Genomic DNA, 19,171 nt, shown 5'->3' with positions numbered 1-19,171 from the left:
GGTTTGAAAAGGTAATACTCTTAATTTTAGTCAGCTACCCATAAATGCTTGTTCCTGAAGCAATATCATTTTAGTATAAATCCAATTACCACAACTGGGGAAAAAAAGCACAATTACTGATCACAATTAGTTGTGGAATCTTCATATGCAAAGGAGAACATACTAAAATCTTGGAAAATAATTAAGCTGAAACATGAAAGATAAAACTAAGGAGTCAACTCTGTCAACCAATAAACAAACTTTTTAAAAACATAAAAGTTCAACATATAGAAAAACAAAAATACCAACAGTAAGATGGGAGGGACAGAAATGAAAACAAGGGAAAGGAGCTCTGAACACCTCACACCCTTTAAAAACTAATAGGTAAACAAAACAGGTAAAGACTTTTAGTATTTGGATAAAAATCTCACCTACATATGTGCTGCCTCACTTAATGTTAAGAGAGAGAATTTATGTACACATTATCTGTCTATCCAAAAAGGCACCATTCTTTTCATGGTCTAGAGCTCAGACCTGAACAAATTCTATAAAGTGATGTTAGTAAAACAATCTACTTTCATCAGACATGAATTTGAAATTGGTAAGACGTTTCTTACACAAAAAATAGAGGCCCTAAACACAAAGTCAGATGTGAGAACATAAATTCAAAATCCTATCTAAACTGAAATATCATGCCTGATCATATTAATCATTTGGCATGGTAACAAACTTCTCAATAAAAAAGTCAATATAATAAATAAAACAAAGTAGATTAAAACTACTCAGACCCTATTAAGTCCAATATGCAATTTTAAAGACATCTATGCAACCTGGCAACACCCAGTTCTTTGCGGGGTGAAAAAGAATTATGGTTACAGAAACAACCTATATATAGTGGCTTAAAATGAAAAAGCAAAATTTCAAATGGGGAAACTCATTTACTAGCAGAAAGACAAGAATTGAGTTGTACAGGAAAGCAGAGGACCTGAAAAATATTTAAAGCAAATAGTTAAGGAATACATATTAAATCAGTTCCCTGATGAAGTTCCGTAATAATGAATTTCTATACGCCAACTGTTAGGAAGATTACAGTTTAAAAATACCAAAATCTCATATAACTTAATATCTCAAGTTAAAACATGATGTTTCCACTTAAATATCCAAATAATTTTGTAGAACTAAATGACTAAAAGCCAGACTTCCATTACATAAGCTTTAGTTCTCAACCAGTAACTTTGCATTTTAGAAAAAAAAATATAAACACTGGCATAACCACTAAGTTTTATTATTGCAAAAGCTTAAAACTTGATATTAGTCTTTAAAGACTATCACAGATGATTCCAAAAAACAGAAATGTCAAAACCACTCATATCACTAGATTATCTTAACTTCTTCCTATAGTTGAGTAACAGATGGCAAGCCTTAGTTCTTGGACACTGCACAATAATCACAATCTGTGTGACCTTTTCAGTATTAAAAAGAATCCAAATAGCCTTAATAACCAGCACCTGAGTGTATTTTACAGTATTACCTATAATCCTGATCAGGATGAACAGAAACTAGATATGCAAAACTGCATCATACTTTAGGTATACTGATATTTATTTTACATAAATTTCTGACAACTAGTCCATGAAAACTATCCAGATGTCAGACTGCTTCTTCAGTTTTCAAAAAACATACATGCGTACATTCACAAAGAATTTTTACCATTACTTTGTTTTCATTAGCACCAACTAAGTATATATCATACCTAGATCAAAATTTCCTTATGTTTAAGTATTGAAACATTTTTATCTCATTTAGAAAAATGTTACTCTAACAAGTAATTTTGTTTAAAAAAGAGAAGAGTTTGTTTCTTCCTCAATATTTTTGTTTTGAGTACATGAATTAATACATTTGCTAAGAAAGACATTTAGCTAATGAGGTTAAAATTACCTATTTTAATATCTGACACTTTAAAATCTGACACTAACAAATACAATTTTTGATTATAAGTGAAATGCACAGCAAACCTTCATCAATAAATATCACCAATTACCAAGGCAACTATGCAAATATAAACTGTATCATTCAAAATATGCTCCAGGCAAAATATGCTCCTTGTTATCATCATGACAAGCCATATCCTGATTAAAGACAGGAAAGTGATAGGGTTATATCCACTTTGATATAAAATGATGTGAAGGTTTATTCAAATCACTTCTATATCCACTTTAACTGCAATACAATTTAATATTCCTACAATAGGAAAAGGAAATTTGACAGATCCGAAGTGTTTAAATGTTATTGTCTTACTCAAATAAGCAAATATGCTTAAATTTTAAATATGTAATAGCTTCCCTAGAAATAACTAAGGGGGAAAAAGTTTCAAGGGTCCAACACTTCAGCTTTTTTTTATGTGTAACAAATTATGATTTTGTGAATCAAAATCATGAAAATCTTTCCTAATTACTTAGGTCATCTTAAATCCACTCTAAAGAAAAATCAGAAAGTAACAGAAAAAAATATTAGCCAAATACTGGAAACAAGTTTAATGTGTAACTACAAGGAAACAACTATTTCTGATACTTCACCATTTAAAATAACTAAGGCAATTATGAGGGGTTCTGGAAACTGTTTAAAAACGCACAAACACCTTTTACGTTCACTATGATGAACTACATTTTAAACTAGATGCACAGGGACAAAACTAGAAGCTAGTAGGAAATATGAAGTTTCAGAAAAGTAGAATAGGCACTTTTTAAAAATTCTCTTTGGTTGTATTTGTATAAAACAAATTTTTTAAAAGAAATTTTCTTAAGTATAGCAAGCAAATGAAGTCTATTATTCACATACTGAAATAAATACCACAAGCCTTACTCAATTAAATTACAGCAATAAATGCCATCTGTTTTCCTTAACAAATTTGAAGCTATCATATAATTAGCAGTCCTAGTTTTAAAATATTTATCAGTATCTCTGGATATCTCCTATAATTTCAAAAAGAAATCATAACATGGAGTTAAAACTTAAATTTCATAAGAATTTTTAAGATAGGCCTGACATTTTATTCTGCTTGTGCAAAGTGAGAGGCAAAGTAAATTGTAAAATCAAGCAAACAGAAAAAAAAAAAATCACAGCAAACAATCTATTCCTAGAACACTTTCGTAATTACGTTTGCCCTAAAAACAAAACAAAATTCAGAATCCACTAAGCTACTCCCCTGACATTTTCTCATATCTGAACTAATCTAAAGCTCCGTCCTAAATTTTTTTTTAAAACTTCACATTAATGCAAGTTTTGAAATTAGATAAATAAAGCACTTCAATTCAACAAGCTGACTCAGCAAAGTTAGGATCTAGAAAAGAATGTAACACATGCATCAGAGAACCTTAGAGTCAGCCCTACTTTATCTGGAAAGATAGAAGTTTTTTATAACTTGTCAGAAATTTGCCATTTTACATCAACACATTTAACTCCACCAGATCTGAGTATAACAAAGCAGCTTTAGAATAAAGTGTAAGACTAAAAAAATGCATTAAACAACAAAAAACAAGTACACTGAGGGCAAAGTATCTCTCAACAACTCAACAACTAAATAATTAAAGGAAACAAGCTAAAGATTACTTTAAAAACTATTACCAATATAAAAATGAAAAAAAGTTGTTTTTTTTTTTTTAATAAAGCATATCCATCCTGTTAGAGCAGTTCTAAGTAACATCCTTCTAAATACCTCTGAAGGTGCTTTACACTTACACACTTACTGAAAACATCTTCAGCCTTTTCTAAAAGAAGTTCAAAGCAACACTTTCACAACCAGCCAAATAACACATAAGCCGTTTTGGTTACCAGTGATATCTTCTGTGGACAAACTTCCTACTATAAAGAATGTTGGCCTAGCAGCAGTCAGAAAACCTAGATGTTAAAAGCCTCGCTCCATCATGTATTAGCAAACTGACCTTCTTAAATACCACAGCCTAGAGGCAAAGGTACTGACTTGTATCAAATATTACACTTCTCTCATTACTATGTACCAGACACTTTATACCGTTAAGAAGAGTTTCTCGGGACGCCTGGGTGGCTCAGTCGGTTAAGTGTCTGCCTTTGGCTCAGGTCATGATCCCAAGGTCCTGGTCTCGAGTCCCACACATCAGGCTCCTTGCTCAGCGGGGAGTCTACTTCTCCCTCTGCCTGCCAATCCCCCCTGCTTGTGCTCTCTCTCTGACAAATAAAATCTTTAAAAAAAAATAATAGAGTTTCTCAACCTCACATTCTTGGCAATTTGGGCCAGATAATTCTTTGTTGTGGGAGGGACTGTCCTGTACACTATAGGACGTAGAGCAGCAACCCTGAGCATCCCTCCCACATTGATCTCCCAGCTGTGACCACCAAAAATGTCTCCAGACACTGCCAAATGCCCAGACAAGGTGGGAGGAGGTCACTCCCAGTTGGCAACCAATATTCAGAAAACACCTCACCTATACTTCTAACAAACCTACACACTACCCTATGAGGATTTTTACCAACATGTTAGAGATGTGGAAAAAAGGGTTCACTAACGTTAAGCAGTGTATCTTTTATTATACAACTGATATGTGGCTGAGCAAGGAGTTAAGCTAGACTTTAACTAAGTGATTCCCAAGTCCATGCTCTGTCTACCCCACCATGCTGCTTTTCTACACTTACTGCCTCATCTACATAATCAGAATAAGATTTGCCATATTGAGTTATTTAGGGTTTACAGATCAAATGAGATAATGTATATATAAATTCTATTAACCTAAAGGAAATAACACATTAAGGATTTGTTTGACTGAAGATAACATAATACAGTGGTTCACAAAGTGTGATCCCTAGATCACCAGTATCAGCATCACTTGGGAACTTGTTACAAATGCAAATTCTCATGCCCCAACCCAGATCTAATGAATCACAAATTCTCAGGGTGGGATATGTGATCTATGGTTTAACAAGTCCTCCAGATTATTCTGACGCCCTTTAAAGTTTGAGAACCACTGATATAATGGGGAAAATACTACACCAAGTGCCTAAAAACCCTACATCCTTCTTTGGACTCAATCTCTTAACAAGTTACTGATTCTTACTGGAGCTATGATTCCTATACCACAAAAGAAAAAGAAAAAAAAAAAAGGGACAGACGGTAGTACTTGCTCTATCTTTTAAGCTTTTTTTCTTCTACGCAAAACCAAGTGAGCTAAAGATTAAGAAAAGGCTTTGTTAAAAAAAAAAAAAAACACACACACTAAACAAATATAAGACACTGTTAGGATATATGCCAGCTAACTCCACTACATTAATTAAACAGGAAAAAAAAAAACCTTCTGACTCAAGTCCTCATTTTTCTCTTATTTCATATTTCATGAATGATTGAGAATGTTAAATAAATTTTACATCATGGCTAAATAAAGCATGGCAAAACAGTTTTCACATTTTGAAAAAATACAACAGAAAAAGCATTCCATTTGATCTCTAAGAGACTCAGAATAAAGTAATTCATAAGTACACATTTTAAAAATAAGCACCTAAAAATCAAGCTTACTTAACATCCCCCAAACTTCATTTTAAAAGTAGAAAAAAGTTTTCAGCTCTATTTATCTCCAATCAGTTCAGAATGACTAGAATACTCAAAAAGAAGTCTCACTAATTCGTGAGAGCAAAGGAATTTTAAATAGAAAAAAGATTGCATACATTTTAAAGCAGAGTTGTTTGCAACTTTGAACATGTATGCTCTATTTATAAATCACTTCAAGAATATGTCTGATTTAAAGAATATGTGATTCAAATCACAATGCATTTCATAACACCTTAAGCAATTAGATACTCTTCTTTAAAGGTCAAAAATATTAAACATACAAAATTGGCAGAATACAATCCTTGCGATTACTAATAAAGAAGAAAACCTGGTATTTTAGCTTGAAAAATCTACAAAAATCAAAGGAAATAAAATTTAAAACTATTCTGAAGAGTCTTAATGATATTAAATCAACTAAGTTTCGGGTAGCACACAGATGGCAAGTGGTAGGAAAGAGAGTTTTAGACCACTCAATTGTCCCAGAAGATGTCAAAATGTTCAATTCTACAACGGAGACTTAGACCAAAAATACAGCTAGTTTATACAACACATAACAAAATACCTAAAAATCACATCACCCGACAGCCACATATATAATGAGACACAGCACCATTCATCCTGCAATGAGAAACAAATAAGCAAAAAAAACCTCACTGGAAATCAGGAGCTTCACTACTGACAGTACTGGGAGACAGCTGCGAGGCCAGCAAAGGCAAAGGAAAAAAAAGAACCATCCCTATGCACACAAAACAGCCTTTACCAGGTAAGCCTCAAGCTTATTCCATCCTTCTCCATACCTGGCAAGAATGAACCAAGAAAAAAAGAATCCTTTAGTTTTCTTCCCATTTCCAAGGCCTACAATTATATTGAGACTCGATCAAATCTGAAAATGGGATGCAATACAAAGGTTTACCACCAAATTAAAATTCCTGTATTATATGAATGCATTGTCAGATTACGTTAAGTGTAAATTGTAGTAAGTGTAACTTGGCACTCAAAGTTGCATATCTCTCCCAAAAATGAACTTAAAAAGATACACTTACACACCTTTATGGATAAACAGTGACATACCTTTTGTATCACACGTTAGAAGTTTACTTTGAGAAAATTACTCTTTGTGAATAAAATCTGTGATATTTAAGTTGACCTATCTCTAACACTAAAGAAAATTTATTATAACAAATTTTTACTTTAAAACATCTACTTAATTATGCAATAACAATAGGAAGTTTTCATCTTACTTCAATATCTTAAAGCAAACACTTTTTGATTAGCATGATTAATTTTTCATTGGTCAATAGTATGAGTGAGCAGACCTTTATATTCCATTTGTGATGAAACAATGAAATCACAGACATGTTATACTCAGAGCTCCTAAAGAAATATCTCTATTTCAAAAAATACTCGTAGTTTGAACTAATTAAAATTCTAATATGTCCAAAACTGAGGAACTTCAGTTACAATCACTGCTCCTCCCATAAACGAAAATACAAATAATTTCTCATACATGGGTAATCTGAAATTACAATTTTTAAGAGCAGCAGTTACCATGTATTTACACTGTGGCAGGTAGCATGCTAAGCGAATTACTCCTATTAACTCATTTATTCTTTAAGATAAATTTTACAGATGAAACAGCTTGAGAAAGAGTAAGTAACCTACTCAAAGTCACCCAGCTGCTAAGTGGGAGGGCCAGGATTCCACCACAGGCATGTCTGGCTCCAGAACCTACACGGCGACCCTCACATCTACAATGAAACAAGGTACACATAGTGTGTAGATAAAATCACTACTCAACACTTTAATGTCATTTAAAATAAATTTAAACTTATGTGAAAATGATAAAATAATATCCACCAAGATAATCTCATTTTTCAGAAATACTATGATAGTTCGGGCACCTGGGGGGCTCAGTCATTAAGCGTCTGCCTTCGGCTCAGGTCATGATCCCGGGGTCCTGGGATCGAGCCCCGCATCGGGCTCCCTGCTCAGCAGGAAGCCTGCTTCTCCCTCTCCCACTCCCCCTGCTTGTGTGCCTGCTCTTGCTATCTCTCTGTCAAATAAATAAATAAAATCTTAAAAAAAAGAATTATGACAGTTTGCTAACTTTGCACTTATTTACACATATACACAGAATATTCACACACTATGTTAGATTCACTGTCCATATCTGAAGTGACGACTATGGATGACAATTAAAGTGCATAACCACCTAAAATATAATACGTCAACGGTCTTCTTGTCCACACTACGTACAGGGTAAGAATATTCTTTTGCTGTCAGGTGCAGCCACAGTATCCATCTCTCAATATTCTCAGTACAACCAAGTGTATACCTAACACCCTGAAGATGTCCACCTGCCTCTTAATGCAAACTGCTGCAAATGAACAGAATATGCCTTAACTACGCTGAACTGAACTAAAACTTCCCCTCTAAATTAATTCACACCTAAATAATGTTTATTCTTCTTATATTAGTATTTTTCCAAAAGGCTTTATTTCAGTGCAAATTACCTTAAAAGAACCAAATTGCTAATACCTTTTTCTGTAACCAATAAAAAAATTCAAAAACTTAGAAGATAGGTGAAGAGTCACCTTTCCTGACAAATGCAAGTATTTTACATCAGTAGGTGCATTTATCCAATGCTTAGAAAGACAATCACTATTGACAGACCGGAACACTTTTGACCACCTAGCAAAGAATGCATGTGGCAGTAAGTGGCCTTTATAAAACAATTAAGGATATCATTTCACTCAGCAAATCCTTACCAACTTCAGGTTATGCAGTCTAACCTCAACATAACTGACACCTCTGATAGCAAATGCATGAATTTCAAAGCTACCAGACAGAAAGCAACTGTAAAACAGAACTGAATATTTACTGAAATCATTACTGACCCCTACCTCAGAAGTTGGTACAAAGGTCTTAAGTCACTATCCTCAGAACAAATTCTAACACATTTTCTTAATGAATTCAGGTCACAAAAGAATTCTCCAAAACTGACTTCACTTAAAAATCAAAGTTTATCTAACAAAAAAAGGCGTGGAAGAGCGAGGGCTCCTCAAAATAAAAATAAAACTTCAGAACTCATGGTCTCTACAGGAAAAAAAAATATGGTATCAAATAAATGTTTCATACAATCATTAATAACACAGCTTCTGGGAGCTAAGTCCTTGGACCACGACCAAGGCCAAACACTTCAAGTAAGTGAAAAACTATCACGTGCATGCACAGGTCTAAATTTCTCTCTACAAACTCCATTTCACATATACTGTTTTAATATAAAAACATTTGTCTTACTGAAAAAGGCTGAGGTCAAAATTTAAAAGTAAAATGTTTACTGAGAGTGAATTAACGTTGAAACTTTGTGCATTGATTTTCCCATTAAGTATTCCTCCATTGAAAGTTACTGAAGTAATTACTTAAGTGGCTTAAAAAATATTAAAAAGTATTAAGCTATCACCAAACGAACAAACAGCAAATGGGGCAAATCTCAAAATGAGAACATGTGAAAATAAGAATTAACATTAAGAAGTTTGTGTGTTTTATTTAAGTGGTTATTAGGAAAAAACAGATCTGTTCCACACAAACACTAAAACATCGATAGCTGCCTTTCTCATGTCATTAAAATTCTAAAAGGGACACCAATGCATCTTTCTTTCTACAGTTTCTAAAAATAAATGTTAAAGTAAGGTGATTATAAGTCACCATATTTTAGGATGTTTATTCATCTAATATTCACTTAGTGCAGGATATGCGATGTAAATCCGCAGATGGCTGCACTACTGGGCAAACTTTTACAATGCACTGCAATAAAATCCCTTTTTCCTTATATTAAGTCAGATAAACTGTAAATTATTCTCCTTTCAGATGCACTTTATTCTTGAATGACCTTTATGAAAATGAAGTTTGTAAACTGTTATACAGCAATTAGGATGCCCGGTTATGTTGTTCAGAAAAGAAATGCAACTTAGCAGATATGAAACAGGGTAAAATAAAAATTCTGAACAGTGTCTTTAAAAACAAAACAAAACAAAACAAAACACACACACACATACACACACCTCTCAAGATATGGTCATTTCAGTAATCACTAATCTTAAAAGGTAATACAATTAACTTCAACAGTCCCTGTACCCTCTACAAGTTAAAAATACTCCCTACAGTTAACATTTGAAAAGACGCAAACTTATCAAAAAATAAAAATACAACCAAAGCCTAAAGTTTCCATGAAATCTAAAGACACTAAATTTTTTATAGTCTCACGGTCAACACTACTTTCCAGACCAATAATAAGATACCAAGAAATTATTTTTAGAACTCAATTTTGCAAATAATATTGCAAAATTTGCAAATAATCATCCTCAATTTTCCTCTGAGAAATCACTACATTCTTAATCTTTCTTATCACACAGAAATACTCCAATTACTACTTTCATAAAGGAATTTAACTTCTCACAGGCTAGCTGCTGAAACAGATACTACAACCTGCCAGAGACAAAATCTTCAATGGCCATTTTAATTTCCCCCCCACAATAAACACAGAACACTAAAGTGAAACCAAGTAAACCAAAGTGCTTTGGTGTATCAAAATTATTGGAAGTGCAACTATCAAAAAAGAACCCTTCACTGACTCTTTCCTAAGTGATTTTTTTTATATCAGTATTTGGCTCAATAAAACCACAACTCTAGAAATTAAGTGTTACTAGTCATTTGATACAATATTTGATGCTGCTTTCTATGCATACCATAACTAAAAGCACAGTGTTAGAGAAAGTTTTAAGTCACATAAATTTCACGTATGGAGGCACACCTCTGAAATCAAAGGAGAACTGGCAATCATCTCACTACTCACGTGAAAGAACCTGGTAGAATAATTTTAAACTTAAAACCCTGCTAAATTTTAAAGCAAATGGGTAAAGTAAAAATAGTATAAACGCAGTCTGAATAATAAAAGCAATCTACCAAACAGCATTATAGACATTTTCCTGCATGGGGACTTTTCTTAAAAAGTTAAAGAAACATTTAATCAATTTGCTCTTATACATGTCAGTTCACACCAACAGCAGACTGCTTTTGAAAGAAATTACAAATCAGAAGTTTTTCCATAATTAATTACCTTCTAGGCAAGCAGGTCAAGTTCAGCCCTGACTAGTTTTGCAATTAATGCAGACTCCAGAACTTCTAAATATTCTTTTAAAATATTAATCCTTTCACTTAACAGAAAACTTACGTTTTGTGTGTTATAAAGCTCCTTCTTCAGTAACTTTTACCTTCATCTCAAAACAAACACTTGGGCAAAATTAGTTGTGCGCATTTACGTGCAGCTATATAATCCAAAGGAATAAAACCTCTTCAGCTATAAAACATTTTCTTCAAAAAACAAATCTTCCCCACAGTTTTTAGCAGGACATATGGAGACTTTAGCACCACTCAACCTTTAGGCAAAATGTTCACTGACATTTGCTAAGACATAATTTTTATTAAGAATACTCTTATTATGCAATTACATAATTTTACCTAAATATTGTCCAGCGTTATAATTCACATCACTAAAATTTTGGTCTTAACAGCAGCCTTAATAAGATACTTCAGGCACCTGAGACCAACGACTTAATTCTGTTTTTTCATGCCTTAGACACTGGCCTGCGAGGAACTCTGAACGTCTGTGATACTTCCCATTCTGCAAACCAGGAGGGCTCTATGCCCATCCTTGATCAAAACCAGTTCGTTATACCTGAAACTGCAAAGATCAATGCCTTTCAATAACCACTATCTTTTGAGGTACAAAGACCTAACTTTTGGACAACCAAAACGACATGCTTGTTACAATTCTTGGGTTTCTGTCTTATTCAGCCACCTGAGTCAGTAAACTTAAGACACTGGGTGAAAAACAGCTAACATACCTACACAATCTGAGGCTGGAGTAATCCCCTCTTGCAGGCCATTCTGGTTATGAGCTGGTATATTACACTTGCCATTATACACAAGCCAGAGTACAATTAATGGAGCCCCAAAGGTGTCAGAGGACCTGCAACTTGAATTAGGTGAGCAGCAATTCCGGCATCACAGTAACACTTAAATTTCAAGGAAGAACTGAAGCTTAATCTCTGCAATCACAATTTGCGGCACACAATACCCTTAGAACCTACACAACATTATCATCTGGGATCAAAAAACACTCAATCTCCATTCTATTACGTGTGACAAGACCACTGAATATAAAATGCTACTGCGCTACAAATTTCATGCCCTATCCTATATCACCCCATCAGGAGGGGGGAAAAAAAAGGCGAATTTAACGAAGATCTAGTAAGAGCGCCTTAGGAGGTGTATTACCTATGACACTATTGATTTCAAACTACAAAACTTCTAAAGGCAGTTCCAAGTTGTAATTAAACTTAGCTTAAATACACAAACCTCCTTTTGCCCTCCAATGAACACCATATATGCTGAAAATGATTCTGCTTCCAAAGTTATGCAAATCAGTTCACAAGTCACATTAAAAAAAAAAGTCTACCAATGCAACCCAGGAAACTAAAAACAATCACTGCAAGATTCTGATGCAATATGCATACGTGCAACACTAATTTTCATTTTAATCTAATCTATACCCTTGATCTAGGGCCTAAAGCCAAGATTTAATCGAAATATGCTCAACCTCAAAGCGTCTCCTTTTCTGTTCATATAGCAGACCGGATTACCGAGCTCACTAATCCACCAACAGTGTACTGTATTCTGTATTAACGGACAATAGCCCTTCGGAAGAGACCCCGTCGACAGACCCGAGAAACCCATCGGTGCCTTGACACTTGCAAGCAGGCAAGAGTTCCATGTAGCCGAACACACCCTAGGCTGGATGCATTCAAGGGAGACCCCAAATAGACACGATCTAGAAATTCGAGCCGGGTTGGCTGCTACAGTCACCCAAACTATGGCAATTTCTCGCCTCCGTGAGCTCCCACGTTCTAAGAGAGAGTGACAGAAAGGCACAGAGGGGCAGCGGCAGAAATGGATACAGGTCAAGTCTAAGTCGAATCCATCCTCTTGATATCTCCTTTTGTTTCTGCTAACGATCTCTTTGATGATGGCTGTCATGTCTGGGAGCCTGTGGCTGAAGAAAAAGGAGGAGAGAGATGGCAGAAGCGGCTGGTGGCGGGGCTTCTTCTGCAGGATGGAAATGGCTCTGGACTTGGCGGTAGCGGATGCCCCTCGCTCTGCCGCCGCCTGGCTCTGGACCGCAGCCGGGTAATGGCTGCTGCGGCGGCTGCTGGATGGTTGCAGCGACTGGGCCTGCTTCTCCTCAGCAGCCAGAGGCCTGGCCGCGGCGGCCGCGGGACGGGAAGGAGACGGAGAATCCTCGGCACGGCCGCTGCCTGCGCCGGCGGCCTCCGGAGCCCGGGCCGGGGGGGGTGCGGCGGCGGCGGAGGGGAGGTTTACAGCCGGCCCGGGTCCCTGGACGTGCCGCCGCCGCCGCCGCCGTGTTGGAGGCAGTAGGAGGGGAGAGACCAACTCTCCGGCGGCCCCAGCCCTGGAAATGGTGACAGGCGACTCCGGCCCCCTCCCCGGAGCTGCAGCCGCCGCGGCCGCCGCCGCCGCCGCCGCTTCTCCCCCCCGCTCCAGGAGCGGGAGGTGCCGCCGCCGCCGCCGCCGCCGCCGCCGCCGCCGCGCCTCAGCCGGCTCCCGCCCGGGCCCGCGGCTTCCACCGTCCCTTGCACGAGAAGCCGAGCGAGAGGCTGCACGGTTAGAAGAGAGGACGAGGACGAGGCGAGAGACGCCGCCGCTGCCGCCGCCGCCGGCCGGCCGGCTCCCCGAGGGCGCTGCCCCCGCGGCTGCTCACGGGCGCTGAGAGGGGCTCTGGGCCGCGGCCGCCGCCGTCTCTCATCTCCCTCGCCTGAGCCCGGCCTCGCCTCACAGCGGCTCAACTCTCAAACTTCCATCATGGCTGCAGCTTCCGAGAGGAGAGAGCCGAGCGCAGCCGCGGCTCGGCGCCCCGGCACGTATCCTGCCGCAGTGCACAAAGAGTCCCGCCACATCACCGCCCGCCGGCCCGCCCGCCCCCTCCGCCGCCGCCGCCGCCGCCGCTGCCGCGCCGGGAGCCCGGCGCCTGGGAGCCCGAGGGGAGGCGGGAGGCGGGCGAGACCGCGCCGGGGGAGGGAGGGACGCGGCGGGGCAGGGGCGGCAGCTCCGGGGGCGAGCGCCGAGCCCCCGGCCGGCGGGCGCCACTGAGCATGCCCAGTGCGAGCGCCCGGGGCTCGCTCGGGCTTGTGCGAGGCGCCCGCCAGGAGCTGCACTTGCCGCGGCCGCTTCTGCAGCAGCGCGGGGCCGGGGCGGGGAGGGGGGGGGTGCGGGAGTGGAAAGGGGGGAGAACAAGCCAAGTCTCGGCCTGTGCCCAGAAACCCGGTCGGGGACAAGGAGGGCCGAAGGGGAGAGCTGAGGGGTGCACTGAGCGGTGTCGCTGACTCGAGTCTGAGGTTACCTGTGCACAGGTGGGGAGCACCAGGTGACTCGCGCGGGTCGGGGGACAGGGAAACGCGGGGACGGTCCCCGCCGCGAGGGCGCCCCTCCCCCCTCCGCCCCCAGATTTCCCCGGCCCGGCCCGCAGCCTCGTCCTCCTTTTGCACCGCTGTGATATCCCTGTCGTTCGCAGGGACTCGCCTGCAGCCGCCTTTGCCAAGAAAGCCTACCTCTCTGTCCACCCCCCGCCCGTGTCCTCAAGGTGTCAGTCTTAGCACAAAGAACAACCCCCTATTGTGTCTCCGTGTGTGTATCACCTCATCCGGCTCCCTCTCACCGCCCCACCTCCCGCTTCCCCAGCAGCCCGGCTCCTTCGCCCTAAAAATGAGAGCTCGCAGCCGAGCGCGCTGCGTGTGAGCACATCGTCCCTGGAGGTCTAAAGTCCCCAAGGACCACTGCCCGCGTCGCACCGAGAGCGGACCCCAGAGGACGGGACCCACCCCGCAGCCCCCTGCATTTCCCCCTGGAGAGCTGAGCATCCCTCCCCTCGGGGCTCCAGCTCGGTTCACCGCGTCGGACTCAGACTCGGGGCTCGGAGGCTGCCTCGCCCCGCCCCTTTTCGGGCCGCTGTGAAAACCCGGCCGGGTGGATCGCCGCGGGCCGGCTTTCGCGCTCCCCGTGCCGGGCGGCGCACGCCGGCGGCCGGCGCTGCCCGGGCCCGACTGTGAAATACGGGACGGTAGGAAGCGGCAGCCCCTGCGAGGGGGCGGGGCCGGGGAGACCGAGGAGGGTTCAAAAGGCGGTGGAGGGATACGCGGGCCACAGTCGGAACTACTTTCAGGAGGAGGTCACGTGTGTTCCTAGTTGGGGAACTTTCCAAATTCCCACTCCCCTATGATGGCTCGGGAGGCAAGTGCTTCGCGTCCTCCGCCCGGGGTGCCGCTGCCGTGTGCCGGCAACGGGACCCCGAGCCTCCGGGTCGCGGCGGAAAAACAGGCTCCGACGAGCCTCCGGCCCGAGCGCTGTCGGTGCTGGCGCCTGGGGAGCTGGTTACACAAGCACCCACATTCAAGCACGTGCCCCCGCCTCCCGGCACCGCTGGCCGCGGCGGCGGCTTCTCGCGGACCTCGGAGGCAGAGCTCCCAAGCGGCTCCTACCCGTTCGCGTGCTACCTACCGAGCCAGCGAAGCGGCCAAGACGTGAGACTTGGAGCTCCGGCTCGGCCAACAGTGCGCGTTCCCAACCGTGGGAGAAGGAAAAGGGCCCCGGGGGTCTGCCATCTCCCTCGCTAGTGCCCTGCCCCTTGGGGCGAACCTTTCTGGTTCTGTACACCCGGGGCAAAAGGGTATCTCCTGCAGCAGCAGTGCGCTGCTTGAATCCACCAGTGTTGCAACAAACTTCCAGTCACTACCCCTGAGCTGGTGAGCGCGCCCCACCTACTGTAGACTCAGCCAAGCGACTTACCGGGTCGGAGAACCTAGTGAATGGCCATCAGCCCAGAGCAAACCTGTCAAGTCGGCTAACAGCCCCGATTGGTTGACCTATCCCTGTGAGAGAGCTGGTTCAGAAATTATGAGAACTGGAGCGCATTTACCCTGACATTGATCAGCTGCAAAGCGAGTTGTCCACTTTCTGCTTGAAGAGAATGAACACCATCAACACCAATCTAGGAATTTCTTCTTTTTCTTTCCCCCTGGAAAGTAGAACTCAAGGAGACAATTGGAGTCCCAAGAATCGGAGTTGAGACCTGGGCTGAGGCACTGATTCATTTTTTCTTTTTCTTTTCTTTCTTTCTTTCCTTTCTTTCTTTCTTTTTTTTTTTTTTTAGATCTGGGAGAATGGGATCAATTTGCCTGTGTATTGCAGTAATTGTGAGTAGGTGCCTAGGAAGGTCTAAAAGGATTTATTCGGTGTCTGAAAAAGAAGACTGTGTATGGGCACATCATGGTTGCAGGCAGCCCCTTGAAGACTAGAAACCCCAAGAGGGCTTGCTTAGAAGCCACAGGCCATTACCTAATTCCACCACTACTAATTAAACCAGGGATATTTACAGTGTTCTTAGAGATCTCCCAGGCTCCATAACACTTTGCATTTGTATACGACATCCTTTTTAAGATAGGCCTGCAGGAGTTAGCAACCTGCTGAATCTTCAGTGTTGCTATTCATTGGAGGCTGTTTTTGTGCATGGTCCTGGTCAGCCTGTGGGAGGTAGAGGCCACAAGTGGAAAATGAAATGAGGTGGGGGGGACAATCTGGAAAGAGTAGGAGAAAGGCCTCCATTTGGTTTCCAAAATTGAAAATCCTATCCACACAGCCTAGGGCAAGCCTGAGATTTCTTTATTTTTAAAAAACCAATGATAAGGAGTCCCTGATTTGTAGGTGTTCCACTGGACTTCATGGTAAGAAACTGAGCGGTGTTCCATTGAGTAGCAAATATTGCTTAGTGGGGAAAGGGTAAATGAAGAGGAAGTTAAATGAAGGGAGGTAGATTGGGGAGGGGTAAAACGTCCCCACCTTTGTTTCTCAGGTTGCTGATCTTGTCTCCAGAGTCCTTGCTATTAGCACTGCCCTACTCTCCCCGCCCCCCCCCCCAACAGAGCCTACCCTATTCTGAAATCCACTTCCTGGGAAGGAAATGGGTTCATGAGGAGACAGGATGCTTTTCCACTCCCATGGCACAGAGTTCTTGGGGAGCAGAAAGGGCGCGCACCACCCACACTAAAGGGCTGGAACGGGAGATTGGCCCACAGCACTTCCATTGGCAGAGGGAAGAAAATGGGACATGAGTTTTGCTGCTTCTCTGAACACGAGCTCCCTCTGCTTCTCTCTAGCAGTGAACGAAAGATCACCGATGTTGACAGACGTTTGGCCAACCAGACAGTACTATCAGGTAGTTATTAGGAATTACTGAATAAAAAACCTCCTCCCCTCCCCAGTGTTAAATAGGTTCCTGAAGGAAATTTGTTTTCCATTTTTGTTTTCCTTCTTCCTTGTACCCAAGGGATCTCCTTACCCAAGTGGTAGGGCTGAAACCTCTAAATGGCTGACTCTATCGAATGTACAGGAAGTTTAAAATCGGTATATTGTTTTCAAGTTCAACCGACTGTACACATATTACAAAATATTGGTTTCCAGGCACTCCAATTCTTTACCTGTCTGGATTCAGACTGCCCTAGGGAGAAACAGAAGCTTGTAACAAAGACAGAATTATATAAAGCTTCAGGGAGACTAATGCAGAATAATGCAGAATTCTATGCAGAATAATTGGTAAACATGATAAACCAGCTTTAATTATAGTTTCTAACAGCTGATTCCAAAACTGTATTGTCACTACACCCAAAGAATGTCCAAAGAAAATAGCTTTCTTATTTTCTTTGATAAATGAAATGACCAGCAACTTGATGTGGGTGATATAAATAGTTGATGTGCTCTTTGTAGGTTCTGCTGCTAAAATGTCTTTTCTTGAACACTGATCACTGTATGCCTTTCTCATCTCCCACACGCTGACCTTTCAAATAGAGATAAATCAATGGCTTTAATTTTTAAGCAATCTTTTCTATTTTTATCTGTTTAACCACTGTTTTCTAAATAATACAGAATAGAAAAATATAATAATTATAGGTATGAATTTAAACCACCCTATTCTTCCAAGGGTCCAGGGCTTTCCCCCTTATTTCACTTATCCTAATTACAAATACTGCTATTCTTTTATTTAAAAAAAATTTTTTATTATTATGTTATGTTAATCACCATACATTACATCATTAGTTCTTGATGTAGTGTTCCATGATTCATTGTTCGCGTATAACACCCAGTGCTCCACGCAGAATGTGCCCTCTTTAATACCCATCACCAGGCTAACCCATCCCCCCATCCCCTCCCCTCTAGAACCCTCAGTTTGCTTCTCAGGGTCCATCGTCTCTCATGGTTCTTCTCCCCCTCCGACTTACTCACCCTCATTCTTCCCCTCCTGCTATCTTCTTCTTGTTCTTTTTTCTTAACATATGTTGCGTTATTTGTTTCAGAAGTACAGATCTGTGATTCAACAGTCTTGCACAATTCACAGCGCTCACCATAGCACATACCCTCCCCAATGTCTATCACCCAGCCACCCCATCCCTCCCACACCCCCACCACTCCAGCAACCCTCAGTTTGTTTCCTGAGATTAAGAATTCCTCATATCAGTGAGGTCATATGATACATGTCTTTCTCTGATTGACTTATTTCACTCAGCATAACACCCTCCAGTTCCATCCACGTCGTTGCAAATGGCAAGATCTCATTCCTTTTGATGGCTGCATAATATTCCATTGTGTCTATATACCACCTCTTCTTTATCCATTCATCTGTCGATGGACATCTTGGTTCTTTCCACAGTTTGGCTATTGTGGACATTGCTGCTATGAACATCGGGGTGCATGTACCCCTTCGGATTCCTACATTTGTATCTTTGGGGTAAATACTCAGTAGTAATATTGCTATTCTTTTAAATAAAGATGTTTTGCCCAAGACATGTCTCCAGAAGGTACTTCTCCAGAAGGCACTGCAAGTAACCATACCCTAAAAAAGAACTTTCCCTTCTTGTCTCTAAGCTCTCCTGGAGCTACTGCACACGGCACTTGGGTCTCCTTTCACGTCCCAGTAGAGAGGTGTGCTATATGAAATTATCTCTCTCAGAGAAATGAGGATGGGGCCAGGTGTTCCTGGGAGAACCACAGAGTAGAATAGGCATGCTGGGTCCAAGTTGCATTCAAAAATTGTGACTTGGACCAGAGAGTGATGGGAAAGAGAAGACCTAACATGACAAATCAGCACTGACTGTTCTACTCTCCAGCCTAACACTGACTATTGGTTATTCTACTCTGGTCCTCTTGGTATTAACTCTAACTATAGTCCTATGGAACACATATTCTGCTTTTAGCTCTTCCAAGAATAGAAAAAGATAATTTTTATCTACCAGCAGGTGTTGGGGCATTTGCCAGGTGCTTCCCGGAGCGGCCCTCTTTTGTCTAAGTGTAAGAGGGGCATGGAGAGTCAAGGCTGTCCTGTGCCTCACTCCTACACATCTCTCCCTTCAGAACATCCTCCTGGCTTCCGAGGCATCACTGTTTCTGAAAACGAAGAGCACCTTTTTGAAAGAAAAAAGGGAATGAGACAAA

General features: G+C 41.4%; 1 protein-coding gene and 1 long non-coding RNA gene across 4 annotated transcripts in view; both read right to left on the bottom strand.

The window, feature by feature from the left end:
- The window catches only part of PTEN (phosphatase and tensin homolog), an 89,567-nt gene extending 76,177 nt beyond the window's left edge, over positions 1–13,390 (bottom strand). For all 3 annotated transcript variants that reach the window (XR_012374292.1, XM_073878972.1, XM_073878971.1), the window contains exon 1: positions 12,574–13,390. Coding sequence is in view for 2 of the 3 variants with exons in the window: in XM_073878972.1 (XP_073735073.1) it covers positions 12,574–12,652 (79 nt within the window). In the remaining variant the exon portion in view is untranslated. The remainder of the gene's footprint in view (positions 1–12,573) is intronic.
- Positions 13,391–18,155: 4,765 nt separating this feature from the next.
- LOC112807960 (uncharacterized) overlaps positions 18,156–19,171 on the bottom strand; it is a 30,971-nt gene continuing 29,955 nt past the window's right edge. The window contains exon 6 of the long non-coding RNA XR_012374298.1: positions 18,156–19,140. This is a non-coding gene — a long non-coding RNA (uncharacterized lncRNA). The remainder of the gene's footprint in view (positions 19,141–19,171) is intronic.

This window comes from Callorhinus ursinus, unplaced genomic scaffold, assembly GCF_003265705.2.
Source record: "Callorhinus ursinus isolate GAN/ISIS: 27379988/994484 unplaced genomic scaffold, GSC_fseal_2.0 scaffold32, whole genome shotgun sequence".
In the NCBI taxonomy this organism is placed as follows: domain Eukaryota; kingdom Metazoa; phylum Chordata; class Mammalia; order Carnivora; family Otariidae; genus Callorhinus; species Callorhinus ursinus.
This window is presented reverse-complemented; position numbering and strand designations above follow the sequence as displayed.